Raw genomic sequence first — 22,484 nt, forward strand, 5'->3', positions numbered from 1 at the left:
AACATCCAGCATTTCAGGTCTCTATCCGCCATCCCCCATCCGTCCTCCCACCCACCACTCAATCACCCATCCACCCACTCATCCAATTACCCTCAAACTCACCTGCCAACTCATCTGTTAATGGACCCATACATCCACACCACCATCCACCCTACCCCCCATCTCCCCAAGTCTCTACTGACCCATCTTCTAAGTATTCCCCAGCCCCCCGACCCTGTCAACTCATTGGAGCTCCAAGGGTCTGACCATACACCCACCTGCCTGGCCCTCCATGTATCCCTCCCTCCTTTTACCTAGTCACTCAGTACCATTTATTCACTCAATTAAGGGGTTCTGCCCAGGAGCACCCAGGTGAAAGGCTGAACAGCTCTCCCTCAACTTGTCAGGGCTGGGACAGATGGAGGCACCCAGTGCTGGGAGCGGAGATCCTGGTGGGCTTCCCAGAGTCAGGGGAAGGGCACTGGGCCATGATGGGTGAGGAGGAATGTTGCCGTCCAGGATGCTGGGAGGGCAGCCCTCACCTCGTGCAGGCAGGTGTACTGCACATGGTAGGGTGCCACCTTCTCCTCGCCTTTGATCTCCACACTGATGTGCAGCCGGATGGCGCCTGACACGGCTGACTTGTCTGTGCGCTTGTCTGCGGGAGCGAAGGGCGGTGGATGGCATGCAGCACTGCCTGCTGACCCTGGCCCCGACTTCCCAGAGAGGCCCCGGATACTCCCTAGGGCCTGCTTCTCCTTCCGCCTCTGCTTCCCACCAGACCCAGTTCCAGGGTGCGCCTCCCTCTTCAGGCGAGAGGCCCTGGGCCCTGCTTCCCCCATCAGACCAAGCTTGCAGGATGGACTCTGAGCATTTCTGGGCACGTGCCTCTCTTCTCAGACTAGGAGCTCCAAGTCTTGCTTCCTGCCTCCCCCATCAAGAGGGAACATGTAGGGGCTGGAGTGATAGCACAGCGGGTAGGACGTTTGCCTTGCACGCGGCCAACCCGGGTTCGATTCCCAGCATCCCATATGGTCCCCTGAACACCACCAGGAGTGATTCCTGAGTACAGAGCCAGGAGTAACTCCTGTGCATCGCCAGGTGTGACCCAAAAAGAAAAAAAAAAAGAGGGAACATGTGTATTTCCTCTCAGCAAGCCACAGCTCCTGCACCTTGCGTGCGTCCCTCAGACTGGCTTTTTCCTGTCCCCTCAGCTTAGGCTCATTGACCCTACCCCCTCTGTTAGGTTGGGATCCATACAGCCTACTCTGACATCAGATTGGGGCCCAGACCTTGCCTCCCCCATCAGATTGGGGCTCTCAGACCTTGCCTCCCTCATTAGATTGGAGTCCACAGACCCTGCCTCCCTCAGCAGCTTGGGCCTCCCCCATCAGACTGGGAATGGTAGACCCTGCCTCTTTCATCAGATCAGCCCCTCTACCCCCTCTCCCCAAACTGTGTGTCCCCGCGGGCTCACCCAGGTTGTACCACACGTCCATCTCGCCGCTCAGCGTCCGCACCTCGATGATGGTCTGCCCCAGGAAGTCATCAGACTCCCTCTTGAAGCGCTGCTTCACCCGGGATTTGATGTCGTCGTCCTCGTCCCAGACACGCACCTTGATGCGGTCGGAGGAGTTGTGGCACTCGCTGTGGGCGAGAGGGGTCAGGGGCTATGGGGACTCAGCTGACCCTCTCCGCTGAGCCCCCTGCGAGCACGAGGGCCACTCACAAGTGGAAGTTCTCTTCCCACACGGGGTTCAGGTTCCCATAGATGGTCTTCGTCCGCTTCTTGGTCTTCCCGACCTGGACGGTGACATATGGGTCACTGGATCCCGTCTTGTCCTTTGCCTGCAAGCCCTGGGCGCAGACCACTGCAGACACACAGGATAGACACAGGCGGTTGAAGCCATCAGCAGAGCCCCAGGGGAGCCTGAGGCCAGCGTGGCCACCTGGCCAGCGTGAGACCCTGAGCCGGATCCCAGGAGTCGCCCACGTGCCACACGCTGGTCCTGTGGTCCAGGAGCCTCCAGGTCACAACACTGTGGGCACCTGGGGGGCAGGAGCACTGTGGCCAGCAAGCAGGGAGCATCAGCACGAGAGTAGGCATGAGCACGTGAAGCAAGTGCCCTGGCTTATCACAACCACCAAGCAGGTGTGAGCCGCCCTGGCAACCCGGGAAACCACAGACACCCACATTTCTGGCCACTTGGCGGAGGTGTCTCCTGGCCACCTCCACCTCTGGGTGCCCAGGCTGGCCAGTGGCCTCCCAGGGAGCCCTCAGCCTGTGAAGGATGGGAAGGGGTCGGGTGAGTCCTGAGTGGATACCCTCAGGTGTGTACTCCATGCTGCCACCTGCAGGCCCTTCATTGGAACTGCAGATGCCTCGTACTTGAGGCCTTGTCCCTCCTGCCTGGCTCCCATCTCTGTCCCTGCGCAGCGCAGTTGAGGGGCTCGGCCCGCCCCCAGCCTCACCTGTGATGCTGATCTTGGCTGACCACTTGGACGTGCCGTCCAGCACACTCTGCTTGACAGCCTTCATCTGCTGTGTGTGCGCTGACTTGGTCACGGCAAAGATCTCCTGGATGAGCTCGAAGATCTCGGGTTTGTTGCGCTCCCGGATCTTCATGCGGTCCTTGAGCACCATGATGATGTTCTGCGTGCGGTCCTCGGCGCCATGCTTGGAGCTCTTCTCCGCCGCCCCTGCAAGAGCACCACCGGGTTGGGCTGGCACCCAACCCATGCCAGTGCCCTCTTCCCTGCATGGCACCAGCCCCTCTGCCCCACGCCACCATTGCAGGCCTGCACTCGCCGCGCCAGCACCCTCCCTCTCCACACCCTCTGAAAGCGAGGGCTGCAGCTCCCTGCCAGGATAGAGGCCCTACTGGCTCCTGATCCCTTCAAACCTCATTCTGGGCTCCTCACTTACTTAGCTGGGCCACACCCAGCAATGCTCAAGGCTGACTCCAGGCTCTGCCCTCAGGAATCAATCCTGGCAGGCTCAATATGGGGTACCGGGGATGGGACTTGAATTGACTGATTGCAAAGCAAATATCCTGCCCACTGTACTACCCCTATGGCCCCTATCTGAGCCCCCTGCCTGCTTCTGAGATAACCCTAACTCTCATCCCCAAGTTTTCTCCCAGGGAAACCACTGTCTCTCTTTTTAGGGTCCCCCCATTTTTGTTGCTTTTTGGGTCACACCCGGTGATGCTCAAGGGTTTACTCCTGGTGCTGCTAGGGGGACCATATGGGATGCCGGGGATCGAACCAAGGTCAGCCGCGTGCAAAGCAAACACTCTACCCGCTGTGCTATCGCTCCAGCCCTCTTTAGGGTCCCCTTGGCAATAACCTCAACCCTGCACCACACCTCATGCCTCCCCCCTCTGGCCCTCCTGCTCCTCTGTTCCACTTTTCCCACCCTCTAACTTTTGATTTTGGTTTTTGGGCCACACTCAGCGATGCTCAGGGGTTCCTCCTGGTTCTGCACTCAGGGATCACTCCTGTTGTGCTCAGGGGAGCAGCGCACAACCTTCTCATGCCCTAATCTGACCCTCACACGGGAAGGAGTTTGGGTCTGGCGGGCCAGCCCCCTAGCCCCCACGCCCTTGGCTCATGCCCCGTCCACCTCAGAGAGCTCCTCCTACCCACTGATGAAGTGCAGCTGCCCTGTCCCTGCTCTGCCCTGTATCCACTGAGACCCGTCCTTTCTAGCTTAAGGCCCGCCCCTTCCCTGGCCACACCCATTCATACCATTGCCCCGCCCCTACCTTAGCGGATCACACACTCAGTCCTGTGCTAGCCCTCCCCTGGCCCCGCCCCTCCCGCTCATAGTCTGCCTATTGGATCCCACCTTTTGGCCCCACCCCTTCATCTGTCCATTGGGTCCCGCCCCCTCAGCCTGCCCATAGGCCCTACCCTCTAGGCCCCGCCCCTTGGCCTGCCCATTGAGGCCCACCCCTCTGACTCCCGCACTCTGCAGCTGCCCATGGCCCTCTCCACCATCTCGCAATCCCGGCTCACGCTGCAGGCAGTCGGCGTTGAGAAGGTCCTGGCACTTCTCGTGGCACTTCACGCCACACTCAGTGCAGCGCATGCCTTGGCGCGCGATGCCCCACAGCAGCCCCTCGCACTCATAGCAGTAGGTGGGCGTGGTGGCGGTCCACACCTCGAAGTTGTGGGGCGTTGTGCAGGAGATGGGGTAGATTAAGGCTTGCAGGGTCTTCTTGTAAACGTGGTTTTTCTGCGGGGAGGGAGGGAGTGGGTCGGTGGGCACAGAGCCCGTCCCTCCCCCAGCCCCATGCTGGAATCAGCGGCTCTGAGCGCAGGAACTGCCTGGCGCTGTGCTTTGGTGCTCTAGAAACCGAGGGGCCCTTAGCCCATGGCCTCCCCCATCCGCAAGAAGTGCCGCACATACCAGTTCCTCATTGTTCAAAGTGCTGGAGGCCAAGGCAGAGGTGATGCCGGCTTTCCTGGACTGCACCAGAGACTGGAGGCCCCAGGGCGTCACCGCCACCGAATCCACAGCAGAACCCGCAAAGAATTGGGAAGTGACAGAGGGAGGGTCCAGATGAGAAGGGACCCCAGATCATGAGCACCCACCCCACCGCCAGGCCCAAATTCAGTCACAAGGCAGCCCTCCCCCCACGCCTGCCCACCAAGCACCATGGCAGTGTCACTTGCTCTTTCCCCACCTGTGAATTGTGCAATGTGGCTCCCAAAAGCCATGGACCTTGGGGTAAGTGGAGGATCATATTTGGCGGAGGGTGCTGGGGGGGATTCGGGGAGAGGCTGACCTCCACCCTTACTCACCATGGCCTAAAGCATCCACGCAGCATGCAGGGCAGAAACCAGACTGTTAGTTCTAGAGCGCCGTATCAGCCCCTCACCCAGGGCTGCCTGGGACAGCAGCATGGGTCAGGCACTGCCCCACGTCTGCCAGGAACAGTTGCGCAGGCGGGGCATTACTGTGGACCTGCCTGGGACAGTGGCCCAGGCCGCGCGGCAAGGAGGGGCGGTGCTCACCAGGTCGCTGACGAGGGGGATGGGCTTCCGCTTGCGGATGTCTGGCATGCTATCGATGATGATGAGCCCGCCACCCGGCCTGCGGGCACAGGAGGAAGGCGAGTCAGCTGTGCAGGGGCTCCTCTCCCCAGCCACTGAGGTGGTACTCCCCCCAAAGTGCTCTCCCCCAGGATCTCCAAAGGGGATCTCACTGGAAAACTGAGTGTTGGCAGCTAGTGGGGTTAAACAGGGCAGGGAGACCGGAGTGACCCACATATCACTTTCTGGTATCGTTTAAGGGAGAGGAACATGGGTGTGAGAAGGGATGGGAATCCTCAGACCGACAGTGCCGGGAAGGGCTGCGACTTCCAGAAACGAGCCAGGGCAGACAAAGGTTTTCCCCACCGGTCCAGAGGAGCATGGGCCTGGCGGCGGGATCCGGGGTGCCCAGATCTGGGGTGTCTGGAGTCTTAGGTCAGAGAGCAGCTGACAGCACTCCTGACACAGGCCTCACTGGGAGCTTCAGCGGCCCGGAGAGCAGACTGTGCAGGGAAGCAAATACAGCTAAGCACTGCCCCCAAGCCTTGCATCCAGGGAAACTGAGGCTTAAAGCTGGAAATACAAGCTGGGGAGGTGTTCAGCGTGCTGAGAGCAGAGGCCTGAGCTCCATCCCCACCACTGCACAGTCCCTTGAGCACTGAGCTAGGAGTAGCCCTTGAGTATCACTGAGTATGGCCCCCAAAGACCCAAACCCCTTTTTTTGTTTTTTGTTTGTTTTTGGTTTGGGGGCCACACCCAGTGATTCTCAGGGGTTATTCCTGGCTCTGCACTCAGGAATTACTCGTGGCTGTGCTTGGGACCCTGTGGGATGTCAGGGATGGAACCTGGGCCAGCATGGTCAAGGCGAGTGCCCTCCCCACTGTACTATCTCCCTGACCTCCCCCCCTTTTTTTAAAGCCATATCTTGGCAGTGCTCAAGGACTATTCCTGGCTCTGCACTCTGAGATCACTCCTTTTTTGGGGGTCTGGGGGTGTTGAACCCTGGTCAGTTGAAAGCAAGGCAAGTGCCCTCCACACTGTAAAAATTCTGGCACCCTCAAACCTCACTATCCAAAAGTTGAACACAACCCATGACAAATAGTCCTTAGCTTATGAATTTAAGGCACAAAGTGCAGAGGCAGGAGTAAGCCCTGAGCACGCGGTTGCAGGACAGTGGACTCCAACAGGTTTTCTGTGCAAGGCCTCCCAGGAACGCCCCCCTCTGAGCTGAGTGCCAAGCAAGGGGTTTGCTGCAGCCGGGAAGGTTGGGAAACAGTCCCCCCCACCTCCTGTGGGCACCCGGTGAGGCCTCCTGCGGGCTGCCTGAGGCTCGAGCTCTCTGGGGTCACCCCTGCACATCTCGGCCGGACTCACCCGCCTTTGAACCAAAGGGACTTAGATAGGTCTCCTTCCCCGCGGGCCTGTGGGACAGATGGACAGATGCGGTTAGTAGTCAGGGGCCCCGCACACGCCCCGCTTCAGGCTGAGACTCAGGTGACCCTGTCCTAGTCCTTCCTGAGTCCTTGACTGGTCATGGCCCTCAATTCCTTGAGCCAAAGGGGGCCAGAAAAGGACCGAGACCAGGGTCCGAGGAGCGGGTATTCTCGCATTATCCGTGGGCGTGACCACGTGATCTGTAGATGAGGCCAGGAAAGGAACAGAATGTAGGGAGGCCAGGTGGATGGAACCTGCACTGTGCCTGGTCACCCCGCAGGTGGACATGACCAGGAAAGAAAGGCAAGGGCATGCCATTCAGGAGTAGGCAGGGTCAAGGAAAAATGGGGAGAAAGGGCACGTGGGCGTGGCAAAGGGGAAAGGGCGGTGTGGGCATGGCGTTCAGATGTGGGCGTGGCCGCACTAGAGCTGTGGGGTGGGCGTGGCCCTGGGCGTGGCCAGGCCCTGCCCTCGCTCACCTCCTGGAGCTGCATCCGCACCTTGTTGAAGGCTCGCAGCCAGTTGGCCTTGGCCCTGGACATGGAGTCCTGACCCTCATGGCCTTCCTCGTCCTCTCTCGGCCTGAAACTGCAGCAAGGCAAGTCCGTGAGGCTTGGACTGACTCTCCGTCCACCCTCACTGTCCGCCCCCTGGACCTTAGAGCCTGTATGTCCCTCTTTCCACCTGCCACCCTGTTCCCTCTGTGGATCCCTTTGGGTCCCTGGCGCTTGTTGCCACCTCCTGGCCCCCGTCTCTTTGCAGCTTGCAGTCCCTCCTGCTACAGACAGACCTCTGACCCCGGGCACCCTCAGCCCTGGCGGGTCCACTGAGGGCTCCGGCCTGTCTGAGGCCTCCTGCCTGAGCTCCTCCCATGAACCACATCTTCCAGCAGCCGCTCCCACTTCCCAGGGTAGCTGACTCCTGGCATGCACCAATGGCCACCCTCTTACCTCTCCTCATCCTTAGGGGGCTCATTGTCGTCCGGCTGCTCAGCTGCTGGCACCTCTTCTGGTACAGGGGGCCCAGGAGCCACCTGGGCCACATCGGGGGTCTCAGGGGGCACAGCCGGGGCTTTGTCCTTCTCTGGGGAAGCTGGCGGAAGGCTGACGCGCTTGAAGTCCTTGGGCTCATCCACAGTCACCTCTTGGGCATAAGCCCTGATGTCATCCGGCACCTCCTCCTCCTCCTCCTCCTCTTCCAACTCCTCCTCCTCCTCTTCCAGTTCTTCCTCCTCCTCCAGCTCCTCCTCCTCCTCCAGCTCCTCCTCCAGCTCCTCCTCCAGCTCCTCTTCCAGCTCCTCCTCCAGGTAGTCATCCAGCTCCTCGTCCAGCTCCTCGTCTTGGTCCCAGTGGGGTGAGTCCTTGTGGCAGCTCACGGAGCTGTGGCAGGAGTGGTAGGAGTCCCGGTCCCTCTCATCGTCCAGCTCGGAGCCCTGCAGGCTCTGCTCGTCAGGGTCGAAGTCCTCACTCAGCTGGGAGCTGCCCTGGCTCAGCTCCCCTGACGAGGCGTAGCGGCTGCTGCCTGTGGGGCTGTGAGAGAGGAGGGCTCAGGTGAGGGCAGAGCCTACTCCAAGGTGCCTTCCGGGGCCTTCCCCAAGGCCTGGACCTAAAATCTAGACTCACACAGTGGGGAGGGTGCTCACCTTGCATGTGGCAACCCAGGTTCGATCCCCAGCACCTCATAAGGTCCCCCGATCACCAGGAATCATCCCAGAGTTCAAAGACAGGGCAGATCTTTTATGTTAAGCTCATGGTATTTTCTTGTGAGATGTTTCATTTATTTTATCTCTTTTGGTTTGGGGGCCACACCTTGTGGTGCTCAGGGGTTACTCCTGGTTCTGCATCAGAAATTACTCATGGCGGTACTCAGGGGACTATGGGATGCCAGAAACCGAACCTGCAGCATTATTGCTCCAGCTCCAAAGAGATGTTTGGTTTAAACAAACAAACAAGATTTTTGGTTTTAAAAAAAGAAAAAAGAGGCCAGAGAGATAGTACAGTGGGAGGGCATTTGCCTTGCATGCAGCTGACCTGGATTTGATCCCTGGCACCTCAGAGGGTCCCCCGAGCACCGCCAGGAGTAACTCCTGAGAGCAGAGCCAGGGGTAAGCCCTGAGCATTGCTGGATGTGGCCCCAAAACAAAAAAGGATGTGATTGTGTTGCCTATGAAAAAGGCTGGGTGTCACTTCCCTAAATCTGCCTTCCTCCACGCCCAGCTATACACACACATGCACACATACATGGACACACATGCATACATGTGTGCACAATACACATGCATACATGTGTGCAGACACATGTGCATCCAGGTGCACATGCATAAACACACAAATGCACACAAACACACACGTGCATGCACATGCATACACACGTGCATACACTGCACAATGCACTTACACATGTACAGGTGTACACACATGTGTTCATGCACACATACAAACACACACACATGTACACATGGTCCCTGCACCACTGGCTACCTGAGGGCCCTTGGCTCGGAGAAATCCTCGTAGCTGTGCATGGAGTCACTGTAGGACTCCCGGGAGCCCAGGGGTGGCGGCCGCACCGAGTACTGGTGCACCGAGGCGTTGGGCTGTGACGTGGTGTAGTAGGGGGGTGGGATGCTGTTGCTGGTCTCGCTGCGATAGTCACTGTCACGGTCATCCACAGCACTGTCTGGGTCGTCATCTGAGAGCAGGGAGGTGAGAGAGGACAGCCAAGAGGGAAGGAGCCTCTCAGACTCTGCCCGTTAAGTCCCAGAGGATCCATATCAGAATGAAGGGTCTGCGGCCATGCTAATAGAGATCTAGCTTTCAGGAACAAGACAGGGAAAAGCCAGACGCAAATTTCTTCCTGCTGGATTCAGTCTTTTTTTCTAATTATTTGTTCCTAGTGAAGTCCGCCACCTTCCTTTGACTCAGGGTCTGCTTTGGACATGTGTGTGCATGTGTGTATATGCACACACAAGCATATGCGTGTGTATGTGTATGAAGTGGTGTATGTATGTCTGTATGTGCATGCACAGGCATGTGTGTGCATGCATGTGTGTGCATGTGTGCATGCACAGTACACACATATGTATGTGTGTGCATGCACAGGCGTGTGTGCATGTATGTGCATACACAAACCTGTGTATGTATGCGTGCATGCACAAGGTATGCATGTGTACACATGGGTGTGTGTGCATGTGTGTATGTGCATGTATGTGTGTGTGTGTGTGTGTGTGTGTGTGTGTGTGTGTGTGTGTGTGTGTAGTAGGCTAGTCACTCTCAGGCCTTCTCAGCCAACCACTGCCTATTTAGGCCAAATCTGTTTCTGCCTCATCTATTTTTTTCCTTTTTGGGTCACACCTGGCGATGCACAGGTGTTACTTCTGGCTCTGCACTCAGGAATTACTCCTGGGGGACCATATGGGATGCTGGGAATTGAACCCAGGTTGGCCACATGAGAGGCAAGTGCCCTACCCGCTGTGCTATGGCTCCAGCCTCTGCCTCTTGTCTTTGACAAAGGGTTTTACATCAGGGTCTTGGGAAACCCCCCTGCACAATCTTCTCTCCCAGATGTGGGGACATGGAGGTCAAGGAGGGCGGAAGAGAGAACTGAGAGGTGGAATTAGGGAAACAGAGCAGATTCCTTAGGCAGAAAAAGCTCTTGATTGGGGGTGCGCTGTCTCCTTCCCAAGGGGCAAATCAGAGGAAAGTTACTGGCACTCAGGAAAGTTGAGGAGGGGGTGGGTGGTCCTGCCTGTCCTGCCTGGGGTCCCCACTTTCTACCACAGGTCTCTGGATTAGTTTTCGTAGAAAAGGAGGAAGGAGAAGACAAAAGTGAAAGACGAAGGGGAGGGGGATGAAGTTATAATGAGGCTGGGGGTAGGCAGGGCCGGTGGGCAACACCCCCCCCGTCCCCCTGCACACGCCCCCCAGACACAGCAGGACCCCCCAAATACATCCATGTTGGGGCATGAGACCTTTCCCACCCTCTGGTCCCCACATGCCAACAAAGACACTTGCAGGGTGTCTCGGGGTCCCTGGGCCCCAGCCCCCTCAGCCACCCCCACTTAGTTTCACTTACTCTGCTGTTCGCCCCAGCCAAAATAATTCCAGTTGCCTACAAAGAGAAGGAGCACAGGTGATGACAGGGTACAGAGGGCAGAGATGATGAGGGGGGGCTGGGGGCAGGGCCCTCCTCTTCTTGCACCCCAGACCTGCTCCTCCTGTGGCATCTGACCGCCCCCTGCAGGAATCCACCCGTTCGCCCGCCCGAGGCTCAGCTCACAAGCAGCAAAATGACCCTGGAGGCTTCCCGCCCCCCAGGTCTGGGTCCTGCTGCCTGTGCATGGCCCCTCAGCCCCCTGCGGGCCCATTCCTGGCCCACACAGCCCCACACAGGCTTTGTATGTTTTTGCTGAACCTGCAGCAAGAGTCTGTGATCAGGGGGGTGGAGCAGTCACACAACCTGTGCAGCTCAGGGAGAGTGAACCCTGAGTCTCCCCACCTGCCCGGCAGCCCGGGATGCAGCATCCTGAGAAAGGGGCCTTCAGCTGGCTCCAGATGTGTCTCTGCAGTGAACAGTGAGGCCCTGAGTACACACACGCTCACATGGACACACACACACATACACAGACACACGTGCACATACATGTAATATGTGTGCCTGTGCACATGCACACAATAACTGAAAAAAAAGGGGGCTGAAGTGTGGTTGAAGCAGCAGAGCACCTGTCAGCAGGCGCGAAGCCCTGAGTCTGGCCCCTGAGCACCAGCAGAGGTGGCCCTGCTCAACCCTGAGCATGCTCCGTGGGACTCCAAAAATGTGAATTGGAAAAATAAAAGAACCTGGAGTGGGGCAGGGGCAAGTGCTCCAGGTCAAACATGCTGGTGCTCCTGCGGCCACTGTGTTATGTGCACGTGTGTTGTATGCATGTGTACATGCATCTCTGTGTGTATGTATGCGTGTGTCCTTGTGTGCATGTGTGTATGTGCACATGTTTATGCATACATGTGTGCATTGTGTGTACATGCACGGTGTTTGTGTGCATGCGTATGAGCATGTGCATGTACACATGTGTATGTATGTGAATGTGTATATGTGTGCTGCTGGGACACTCACTGTGGGCTTGGCCTCTGCACTCCCTCTGGGGTCATTGACAACCCTTGGTTTCTGCCCTGCATCTCCCAGGCCTCTCCCCGTGGTCTGGAGACTCCGTCACTCAGAGAAGCCCCCACTTCAAAGAGGGGGATCCATGGGGCGTGTGGACAGAGCAACAGGTATTCACACCCACACCCCAGAGATTCCTGTTTCTCTGAACATGGGTCTATTGGGGCAAGTGGGGGTACAGGCCAGTGGGGATCCGTGAGGGGAGGACGGGGTCACAGGGGTGGGCAGGTCCATGGACACACGTGGCAGGCAGATACTTACAGCACTGGTTGCTGGGGACGGGGAGGGGCTTGTCCGGCTCATCATGGAACGAATACTGAGAGGAGGGGGAGGGCTGTCAGAGCCTCTGTCCCGCCTCCTCCCACAGCCTCCCAGACCCTCTCTCTGCAGACACGAGGGTAAATGGGGGGCATGGTGCACCAGAGGTAAACAGATGGGGGTGATGCGTGATGTGAACGCTGTGCATGCTGGCCCACGGCCTGGGGAGGGGCCGACTCACCTCGTCCTGGTCCCGCATGGCGTTCAGCTGCTCTAGCTTCTTGGCCCAGTAGCGTGCCTCCTCCTCAGGAATATCTGCCGGGGGACCCCCGCCGTGAGTTCCCAGGTCCTGCCCACACCCAGCACCTCACACCACAGAGAGGTCCCGCCCCTGGTTAAGAGGTGGAGGGAGGATGGGGGCGCAGGGGGTCCACGGGGCCACAGGAGGGGGCAGAGAGTTCCCAGGGAAGAGGCACGGATGTCTCGTGGTGCCTGTCTCTTGGCTCTTTTTGTGTCTCAGTCTCGGTTTCTCCCAACCTCCAACCCCCGCATCAGCCATCCCCTGTGGCCAGGGCTCCCCCAAACCACTCACACCCTGTCTTTCAGTGGGGAAGCCACAGGCCCCGCCCACCCAACCACACCCATTCAACAGACCACGCCCATTCAGCCTTTGCCCACTTGTAGTGCCTGCCCACTCAAGGAATGCCCAGGAAACCCTGGCCAGGCCACACTCACCCAGTGGCAGCTCAAAGCGTGTGTCCAGAAGGATGCGGTGGAAGGTGGGGCCCTTGGTGCCACAGATCTCGCTGTCAGCCATGATGACCTGTGAGTCCAGCGTCAGCCACTCCCCTGGGCCCTCCTGAGGGGACAGACCAGAGCCCTCAGGCACCTCTGCACCTGGCCAGCAAAGGAAACCTATCCTGACACCCTCCTGCACTGCTCTGGGAGATGAGGGTGAGGACTTTTGACCCTGAAGGCTGACCCCTTCCTTCCTCACCTTTCTCTCACCAGCTGGAATGCAGATGGAATAGCTGTGCGCTGGCAGTCCCACTGGGCCAGAGCAAGCAGGTGGAGTCTGGGCCTTCGTGCTGCTGGTGGCACCCCAACAGCCCCCAGATGTCTACCTACCACCTGTTGTGAACGTCCCTCTCCTCCAAACCCTGAGTGCAGCCCTCACCTCATTGGATTGGCGGATGGTCCGCAGCGGGATCCACACAATGCCCACCATCGTGTCCCAGATGAGGCCTTTGTTCCACACCTCCACCATCAGTCCCAAGTCCAGCCGGTTAATCTCGCTGTGTGGGGAGGAGAGGACAGTGAAGGGGTGGGAGCCAGCCCCGAGGCCCAGAGACACGCAACCAGCTGGAGTTCAGACGCAGGCATGGCGGGCTAGGGAGAGCCCAGTCGGGTCTGAGTGAGGCGGGCTGCTATGGGGGGCAGCGGGGTGTAACAGCTAGAGATGTGTTATTTTGGGATTCATAAGCCGCCCAGCCAGTTCCGTGCACTCCCGTTAGCCGGTGGGAAAGCTCTGTCCCAGATGGGCTGGGGCAGGGAGCGCACAGGTGCAGGGATCTGCCGACCCGTTTCTCCAGTCATGCCCCCACCCTGACTTTCAAAACACTTCCTCTGGGGAAAGAACCCCGTAGCCGGGTCACCGGGCAGCGGGCCGGGCTGGCCTCCTGGCCAGCGTAGAGAGCGGCTAACGAAGGAACAAAGATACGGGTTGGACGGGTGAGCCCCTGGAGGAGCCACAGGCCACGCTCTGCAGGTTTAAAAACACCCCGAGGCTGCCTGCAGGCAGATGGCGGCGGGCCATGAGCACAGGCGAGACTCACAACATGAAGTCCTGCTCCCAGCTGGGCTGGCTGCCTCGGACGGCCACGCTCGTGCTCTTCACATTCTGCACCTTCAGCGTCACGTACGTGTTGAACTTCTCTGTGTGGTGAGACTGGGGTTGGCTGGGGCTCAGGTCCCCCCTGGTCACGTCCCTGAACAGCACTCCGCACCCCCCAATCCCTCTGAGCACTGCGGACACTGGAGCTGGGGGTGAGGGCTCCAGTACTGGCCCCTTAGAAATGGCCCCGCCCAAGAGTCTGGAGGTTAGCCAAGGGGACAGGAGCCCAGACAGGAAGGCAAAGTCACTCTGAGATGTCACCGGCATTTCTGGGGTTACAGACACTCCCCAAAACACTCCCGCCCTGCCTGGGGGTCCTCCCCGCTGAGCGAGCTCCACCACCCCCAGCACAGACACACAGGCCCCAGGGCTGGTTCAAAGAGCCCTGTCCCCGCTGAGAGACAGACGGACAGACGGACAAACAGGACAGACAGGACAGACAGAGCCACTACTCACCTTGGGCACCATCAAACTTGGCTTTTTTGACTGTGGAGAGAGACAGAGATAGGGAAGGGAGGGGGAGAGGAGGGGAGGGGATACAGACAGCAAAACGGGAAGTGGGGGTGGAGGGCAGAGATAAAGACAGAGACAGAAGAACAGACATAGGAGAGAGACAGAGGCAGAGACAGAGATGGGGCATGAGGAGGAGGAGGCAGGGAGAAGGGAGAGAGAGAGGCCATCAGACACATAACCACAGGCAAATCTCAGGCTGGAAGGAAATTTGGACAGGATTGGGAGCAGTTCTTACCCCCCCCCTTCTCCCCATCAGACTCTCCCACAAACTCCCCAGCCTTTACTCAAAAAAATAAGCCAAGATTCAACAGAAGGAGCTGGGTGGTAGAGACACCTCCTCCAGGAAGCCCTCCAGGACTGCTGCAGAGGAAGGGGAGGAAGAGAAGGGAGGCTACGGGAGAAAGACCATCTCCAAAGCCCCTCAGGCCCTTACTAGTTAGGCCAGTGAGACTCCTGCCCCACTGACCCAGCACATCTCTCCTGGGTGGGGCAGTAGGAGTCCATATTCCAAGGGTCTGGGCAGGGTAGCGAGCCCCACCACGGAGCTTGGGCGCACAGACCTGCAGCCGCAGAGCAGAAGGAAGGCGTACCCCGATTCCACGTGGGGTTGTCACGTGGCTCCAGCAGCAAACCATCCCCTGGGCCACGCGGGGGCAGGAGGGGGGTCCTCAGGCTTGTAGATTTGTTTTTTGCTGTTGGGGCCACGCCCGGCAGTGGTCAGGATGACTCCTGGCTCTATGCTCAGGGAGCATTCCTGGTGCGTGAGGCAAGCCCCCTCCCCGCGTGCTGTCTCCCCGCCTGGGCTGTGGTAAAGCAGCTGAAGCTGTTCCACAGAAGCACGAAGCACGCAGCTGCTCCGGGCCTGGCTCCCTCCAGCCCCACGCCAACACCGCGCTCTGTCCTGCACGGTGCCGCGCGGGGTGGACTCGCCCTGCCTGCGCCTGCCCTGGCCTCCGCTCCTCACGGTCTGGAGGGAAACACTTCCTTGGAGCGGCCAGCAGAGGCCGGAGGGGCACAGACACCCTGAAGCACTGGGTGAAATGCTCAGTGTTGTGGAAGCCGGAATGCTCTCACGCCAACCTACCGGGTGTCAGGACCACCACACCCACGGTTGCCTTTGAGGGGGGCCCTCCACTGGGAGGGGCTGTACCAAGTCCAGCTTACTGGGCTGTATGACCCTGGGCCAGTGCATCACCCTCTCTGAGCTCCTGCTGCTCCCTCCTCTCAGTTCCAGCCATGAGGTCTCAGTTCCTAGGTCCCAGGGCAGAGTGGGGCTGGGGGCACTGATGGTCTCATGCCTGGGGAGGGCGTGTGGCTTAGCTTGAAAGGCCAGGGCTCCACCAGGGGAGGGAAGGGAAGAAGGCCAGTGAGACACTTGTGTGCACTCCCACACGTGCATGCATGAACACACACATACACAGACATGCATGCCCACACACACGACACACATGCGTGCATGTACACGTGTGCACACACGCACACGTGCGCGCAGACACTCGCATGCACACACTTGTGAAGTGGATGGAGAAAAGGAAGGGGACAGAGGCAGGGGGTGGAGCTGGAGCCGGTCCTGCTGGCAGCAGCGCTGGGAGCAATGGGGTGGGGTTCCTGTCCCTCCCCCCCGCCCGGCGGGGAGGGCGGGGTTAGCGCGGGGGGCGGGGGGGAGAGGAGAAGGGGGGGCGAGGCCAGGAGCGGGGAAGCGGGCGTGGGGGTGCCAGGAGTCTCCCCTCCCCTGCGGGGCCGGCGCTCTGGTCGCGGCTATTTATAAGGCTGCGTCACGTGGGCGGCGCCTCCGCACGGTGGGGGGCTCGGCCCGGCCAGCCTCGGCTCTGCGGCCGGAACTGGGGCGATTAGGAGGGTTCTCCCTACCGCCCCCTCCTCTCCCTCTTTCTCGGCTTCATTCTGAGCATTGGTTTCTTGTTATTTTTTGGCTTTTGGGCCACACCCGATGATACCCAGAGCTGACTCCTGACACTGCGCCTCAGGGATCATTCCTGGCGGGGCTCCGGGGACCCTATGGGGCGCCAGATCGAACCGCGGTCAGCCACGTGCAAGACAAGCCTGTCACCACTGTACTGACTTGGACCCCTCCACCCTGAATATTGGGGGTGGCCTCCCGGGCGGGTCCCAGGAGGTTGGGGGCTGCTCTCAGCCAATCACTGCTCAGGATGCTAGGAGGTGTCCATCCAGCACATCCCTGCTCTCCTAGCTCTCTAAGCTCACTCCCTGAGGGCTGCGGGAAGTGCACACCGGCCTTTCTGGTTTGGCATTTCAGGGAGTTTAGATGAAGCCCTCAGGGCGGGGGGGGGGGGGGGGGGAAGCCCATGTCCTTAGGCCTTGCCTGGAACTCTTAGGTCCCCCCTGGATTGAGCCCTGAGCACAGAGACGAGAATCATCCCTGAGCACTGACCCGGGAGTCAGCCCCAAGCACAGCCACACCTGGCTCCCTCACCCCCTCCAAAAAAAAGAACTGGGGGTTAGGTAGCATAGGGTGCCTTAAAACGCATCTCACTGGCCATGGACAGCCAGCAGCCCTGGTTCTGGCACTGCCCATGGTACTAAACGTCCGCCTGGCCCCAGCTCTCCCCTTGGCCACTCTTTGACCCTCTCTGGGAACGACATGCTTCCCGGGACAGGCATGCACCAAAGGCCCTCCTTTCAGAAAGCTTTTAGAGCCCATTAATAAAAATGCCGCCATCGCCCCCTCCCCCATCGCTGGCTCAGGCTCAGTGAGACTCATCCACCCACTGGGCACACATGCCAAGGACAAGACGGCTCTGCTACCGAGCCAAGGCGGCTGGCACTCCCAGCGCACCCATTCCACAGACGGACAAGCGGGGGAAGGAAGACACACGGGACTTGCCAGAAAGCCGTGTATGGGAGGACGCCAGCCCAGCTTGCTGGAGATTAGCTGAGCTCTGGGAGGGGGCTTGCCTCCTGAATGTGGGGGGAGAGTAGGGACCTAGATAGGCCAGTGGCTGAGAAGGTGACCCTGGGGCACACCAGCCAGCTCCGAGGGCCCAGACGCCAATGCAGAGTGGAGAGTGCAGGGGTGAAGCACACAGCTGGCCCAGGGTCGATCCCACGCTCAGGGCCTGGGGGCTGGCTGGAGGGTATTGGGGAACTGGGGAAGGAACATGGCTAAGGACGGCGCTTGGAGCCCCGTGGGAAATGGGGCTGTCCTGGGCCATTCCCACCTGTGTGTGAGAAGCAGGATTCCCTCCACAGGGGGCATGGGTGACCCTGGGGCGAGGGTCTGAGGAGCTGCACTCCAGCCCTGGACTGCAGCCAGGCAGCAACCTGCCAGGCCTGGCTCAGCAGGCGCCTTGCCGAAGCTCCCAGCACCTGACGTTTCCTTGTCTAAAGATGGGGGTGAGTCAGAGCTGTAGCAAGGCAGGGAAGGCGTTTGCTTCGCATGCAGCCGACCCAGGTTCAATTTCCACATCTCATAGGGTTCCCTGAGCACCACCAGGAGTAATTCCTGAGTGCAGAGCCAGGAATAACCCTTGAGCATCCCTAGGTGTGACCCTCCCCCCACCAAAAAAAAAAAAAAAGGGAACTGGTGGAAGCTAAGGGCAGGAACCCCCTCCTCGCCAGCCCCTCTCCGGGCTGAATGCAGGGTTCCATCAGCCAACGTTTATGGAGCTTTAAAAAGCACCAGGCCCTCTTGCCTCCTGGAGCCCTGGCTTCCTCCCGCTAAACACTCCTGCCCCCTCGCCCGCACCTGCACAGGTTCCTCAGTCCAGGGTCACGCGTGCATGCCCCAGCACAGGCCAGAGCCCCGTGCAGGGCTCACAGCAGCCTCTGAGCGGGTGAAGGTTCACACACGGACACGTGCATGGTCTCAAGCTGATGAGCAGATGGCATGCAGAACAAGCCTCCACACATGTGTGGCAGCACAAACCTGTACATGTGTGTACAGGGATCACAATGCAAGCACAGACATGCATGTCTGTGTGTAAGACAGTACGGCCACAGGCACTGGAGTCCTGTGTGTGCAGACATAGACATTCAGAGACCATATATTTGCAGATATGCAGTCACCAGGTGTGCAGACACAGACACACAGAGACCATGTGTGCAGACACAGACATGCAGAGACCATGTGTGTGTAGTGCAGAGACATGCAGAGACTATGTGTTCAGACACGGACACACAGAGACTATGTGTGCAGACACAGACTGCAGAGAACATGTGTGTGCAGATGCAGACATACAGAGACCATGTGTGCAGACAGACACGCAGAGACCAGGTGTGCAGCACAGACACACAGAAACCATGTGTGCAGCACAGACAGGCAGAGACCATGTGTGCAGAGACTATGTGTGGAGACACAGACACACAGAGACCATGTGTGCAGTTATGCAGAGACCATGTGTGTGTAGACACAGACATGCAGAGACCAGCCACACAGACACAGACATGCAGAGACCGTGTGTGGAGACAGAGACACACAGAGACCACAAGTGCAGGTGCAGACATGCATAGACCATGTGTGCAGACACAGCACGCAGAGACCATGTGTACTCATACAGAGACCACGTACGTACTCCAGAGAAGGCAATTGGGACCCTATGTGTGTCTGTGGGCACATGCGTGCCAGCTGTGTGTAGCGCCGTGAATGTGGGCATGCTTGTGACTCTAAAACAGGTGAAGAAGCTCAGGGTCCAAGTACTTCCTGCCCGCACAGGTATGCGCAGGTGTCCCGTAGGGCAGATATTTCCTTGCCAGTCCACTCCTGGCCCTGCCCGCACCCTCCAGGCTGGGCCCCTGTCTCTGGCCGGCCTCACCCTTTTTTCTCGCTCCTCTCCCTGGACGAGTCAGCGCCTCCCCTCCCCCACGCACGCGCTCAGCCGGCCCCGCGCGCAGGTGACTCCCCCCTCCCCCCGCCTCCTCCAGGCCCCCCTCACACCGCCCCCGCACCAGCCTCCTGCTTGCGTCACAGCTAAGGGTGCAGTGACACCCCCCCCCCAAGCTGTGGGCAGGGCGGGCTCGGGCAGGGCTGGTGTCCCTCTCCCCGACCTTTCCCTCCCACTGGGTTGGAGGGTGTCCTCATGGGCCAGGGGGTGGGCGGGCCGGCGAGGGGCTCCCAGGTGTGTCTCTCTAGCCCACTCGCGGCGCCCCGCCAGGTCGCGCTCCGGAAAAAAGGCGCTGTCCCTTTAAGAGCGCCCCCCCCACGCGTCGGGCCCCGCACGACGCACTTCGCACCCGGGAGGGCGGCGCGGGCGGGGCGCGGGTTTGTGAATGGAGCGGCGGGCGGGGGAGGGGCGGCGGGGGCGGACCCGGGCCCCGGTCCAGCAGGCGGCCGGCCGGGGCTCGGGGCACGCGCAGGGCCCTGCGGGGCGCGGGGGGCGCCCGCTCCCTCCTGCCCGCCCCGGCCCGAGTGTGGGCCCCGCGCAGATGGCGCCGCGCCCGAAATAGCGCGGGCCGGGGAGCTCGCGGGGACCCCGCCCGACACCCGCGTCCCGGCTCGCCTCCAAGGGTCCGGCCCGGTTCCAAGACAGGCGGATCTGCGGCCCAACCCGCAGCGCGGGGCTTCATCCCCACTACCCCGACCCCGCGAAAATAATCGGGGGCTGCCCGGGCGGCGGTGTAGACGGACGCTGCAGCCCCATAACCCGCGCGCCCCCCGGCTGTGTCCAGCAGGACCCCCGCGGGCTCCGCGCCGCCTCCTACCTCCCACGCACAGCAGCGACATGTCTGCGGGCCTGGCCTGGCTGCCCGCTGCCCGCGCTCACGCCGCGGCCCGGCCCCGGGACATGCTTCAGCACCGGGGGGCGCGGACAGCTCCGGGCGCGGCGACGCGGCGGCGGCGGCGGGCGGGGCCCGGGACGCCTGATGGGGCGGGGCGCCGCGGCCTGGGAGGGCCGTGGGGCGGGGTGGGGGAGCGGCCCGCAGCTCCCCGCACGCGCGCGCGCACGCACGAACGCGGGGCGCGGGGCCCGGGCGCGCGCAGGCTCCCCTTCCCGGCGCTCCCGGGCAGTCTCCGGCTCGCGCGCTCCCAGCCGCTCAGGAACCGGGGCCTTTGCACGCCCTCGGGCTGGATCCCACTTTTACACGTAGGCAGACATCCTTCAATTCCCACTTTGAATGTCCCCTTCTCCAGGAAGCCGCCCTTGATCTCCCCCAATGTGAAAAAAAAAAAAAAAAAACAACGAAAAAACCGTAAGAGGCTGGATGTGCTGGATGTGCAGTCCAGCGGGACGCTTGTTCGTCTTGCATACAGCTGGCTCGGAGTCAATTCCCCACCCACCGTAGGGTCCCCAGAACTCGCCAGGAATACAGAACCAGGAGTAAGCTGTAAGCAACGTCGGGTGTGGCCCCAAACAAACAAACAAAAATATTATCTTTCTGAACACGTTCCCACCTTCCTGCTCTGCTCCCGACCTGCTCACCATCCGCTCCCCCTGGCCATCTGTCAGCAGCTTCACAAAGAACATGCAACACGGCATTTGTCCAGTGTCCAACTCTGCCCCAGCTCTGATGGCCGGCATGGTCTTGGGTGAGCCACTTAACGGTTCCATGCCTCAGTTTCTCTACCTCCGGAATGGATACAGTACTAGGATTTGCCTCACGGTGTCAGTGGGGGGCACTGCAGAGATTAGCATCTTAAAAGCAGCTGCCTGAGAAGAGGAATAGGACAGCAACTAACCTGGGTTTGATCTCGGCATCCCACAGGGTCCCTGACTCTGCAAGGAGTGGATCCCTGAGCACAGAGCCAGGAGTAAGCCCTGAGCATTGCTGGGTGTGGCCCAAAACAAAAACTAACCAAGTGGTGTCTAAGTACAGAATCAGGAGTAAGTTCTGAATACCATCAGGTGTGCCCCCCCCAAAAAAAAAGTCCAAAATTAAGAAACAAAGCTATTAAGGTAGTGGTGCAGAAAGCCGCCTACGGCTTGGCTCTGCAGCTCTGATTCTGGCACTGCCTATCAGAAGAAAGATGCTGTGGAGATGACATGCTTGGAGACACTGTCACTCCCAGGGCTGGACAGCGCGGGGAGGCCCCTGGCCAAGCACTGCTCTGAATGGCCCCCTGAGCGCAGCCTTGGGGTGAGGGGGGTCTGCTCTCCCAGCTTCACTTCAGAAGAACGAGCCCATTCCGTGTTTCCTTCCCCAGATCTTCCTCAGGGTTTTCACATCCTTCCTGGCAAACAATCCAACTTAGCCTGGACTCTCTCGGAACTTTGTGGAACTAGAATGAAAGGGTCTTGTTCTCACTCAGTCGTCATGCCACCTTTTTTGTGGCAGTGTAGTATTTCCGGGAAGGAGCCCTCCATTAGCTGTCTGTTCTCTAGCTGGTGGGCCTTAAGGTTGGTCCAATTTAGATTTATATCTAAATTGATTTATATCTTTTATTTTATATCTAAATTGATTTATATTATTTATATAAAAAGATTTATATCTTGCTCAGGCTGGTGTGTGAGGGAGGAATCCCCCATCACAGGACACACCTGTGCTCAGCATCACGAGATCACGAATCCATAGTCAGACATGCCCCCCCCGCCCCGTGTGCTCCCATCCATCTCATGTGGGACTCTGAGGGGTTGTGTGTAGTGCCATGATACTCAGTGACTATCAGGGGATTCCGCATCTGTGGGAACCTGATCTGCAGAGAGAGGCCCCTCCTTTCCAGAGCCTCTGCCCTGCCCCCCACGCGTGTGGAGGCATCGCCTCACCACTCGCTCAATGCCCAGCCCAGGGACAGCAGAGCCCTGCTCCGCCTGCTGTGGCTTCTGACAGAGACCTGGGGCCAGGAATCTCTCCCAAAGATTTTGTCTTGGGGACGCGCCCAGCAGTGCTCAGGGCTGAGTCCTGACTCTGTGCTCAGGGATCACTCCTTGCAGGGCTCAGGGCATCACTGTCACATGGACTGTTGAGATTAGCCCCTGTCAGCCCCAACACCCTGAGGATTCTTCCTTTACAAGGAGCAGAGGGCAGGTTCGGGCACACGTCCTGACATGTGCTCATGCCTGCAGAGAGGCTAAGCCACCAGTCCCCCTCACCTGGTGCTGTTCTCTCGGCAGGCCCTAGACTCCAATTTGCTCTGTCCCCTCGTGGCACTGCATCTCCCTCCTTCCCTGCAAGCCCCTCACAGTGACTGGCTAGGATCCAGCTCATTGTGTTTTGTTTGGGGGCTCAGCGGACCTCAAGGTCCCCTGCAATTCCCCACTGTTACTTCCCTCCCTCCCTGACTCCCTTCCTCCCTCCC

General features: G+C 59.6%; 1 protein-coding gene across 4 annotated transcripts in view; it reads right to left on the bottom strand.

The window, feature by feature from the left end:
- Positions 1–20,107, bottom strand: part of UNC13A (unc-13 homolog A) — a 43,057-nt gene extending 22,950 nt beyond the window's left edge. For 3 of the 4 annotated variants that reach the window (XM_055127318.1, XM_055127319.1, XM_055127317.1), the window contains exons 1-19: positions 19,952–20,107; positions 14,219–14,248; positions 13,704–13,803; positions 13,046–13,163; positions 12,604–12,727; positions 12,110–12,183; positions 11,872–11,926; positions 10,525–10,560; positions 8,934–9,141; positions 7,404–7,982; positions 6,933–7,041; positions 6,394–6,440; positions 5,002–5,080; positions 4,394–4,465; positions 4,000–4,219; positions 2,452–2,679; positions 1,709–1,850; positions 1,457–1,626; positions 522–637 (exon numbers count right to left, since the gene is read on the bottom strand). In XM_055127318.1, coding sequence (XP_054983293.1) covers positions 522–637; positions 1,457–1,626; positions 1,709–1,850; positions 2,452–2,679; positions 4,000–4,219; positions 4,394–4,465; positions 5,002–5,080; positions 6,394–6,440; positions 6,933–7,041; positions 7,404–7,982; positions 8,934–9,141; positions 10,525–10,560; positions 11,872–11,926; positions 12,110–12,183; positions 12,604–12,727; positions 13,046–13,163; positions 13,704–13,803; positions 14,219–14,248; positions 19,952–19,973 — 2,529 coding nt within the window. In that variant the 5' untranslated portion in view covers positions 19,974–20,107. Of the gene's footprint in view, positions 1–521; positions 638–1,456; positions 1,627–1,708; positions 1,851–2,451; positions 2,680–3,999; positions 4,220–4,393; positions 4,466–4,788; positions 4,795–5,001; positions 5,081–6,393; positions 6,441–6,932; positions 7,042–7,403; positions 7,983–8,933; positions 9,142–10,524; positions 10,561–11,871; positions 11,927–12,109; positions 12,184–12,603; positions 12,728–13,045; positions 13,164–13,703; positions 13,804–14,218; positions 14,249–19,951 lie in introns of all 4 variants that reach the window. The other variant, XM_055127316.1, reaches the window with a different exon arrangement.
- Positions 20,108–22,484: the final 2,377 nt, after the last annotated feature.

Source organism: Sorex araneus, chromosome 2 (assembly GCF_027595985.1).
Source record: "Sorex araneus isolate mSorAra2 chromosome 2, mSorAra2.pri, whole genome shotgun sequence".
Taxonomy (NCBI): Eukaryota; Metazoa; Chordata; class Mammalia; order Eulipotyphla; family Soricidae; genus Sorex; species Sorex araneus.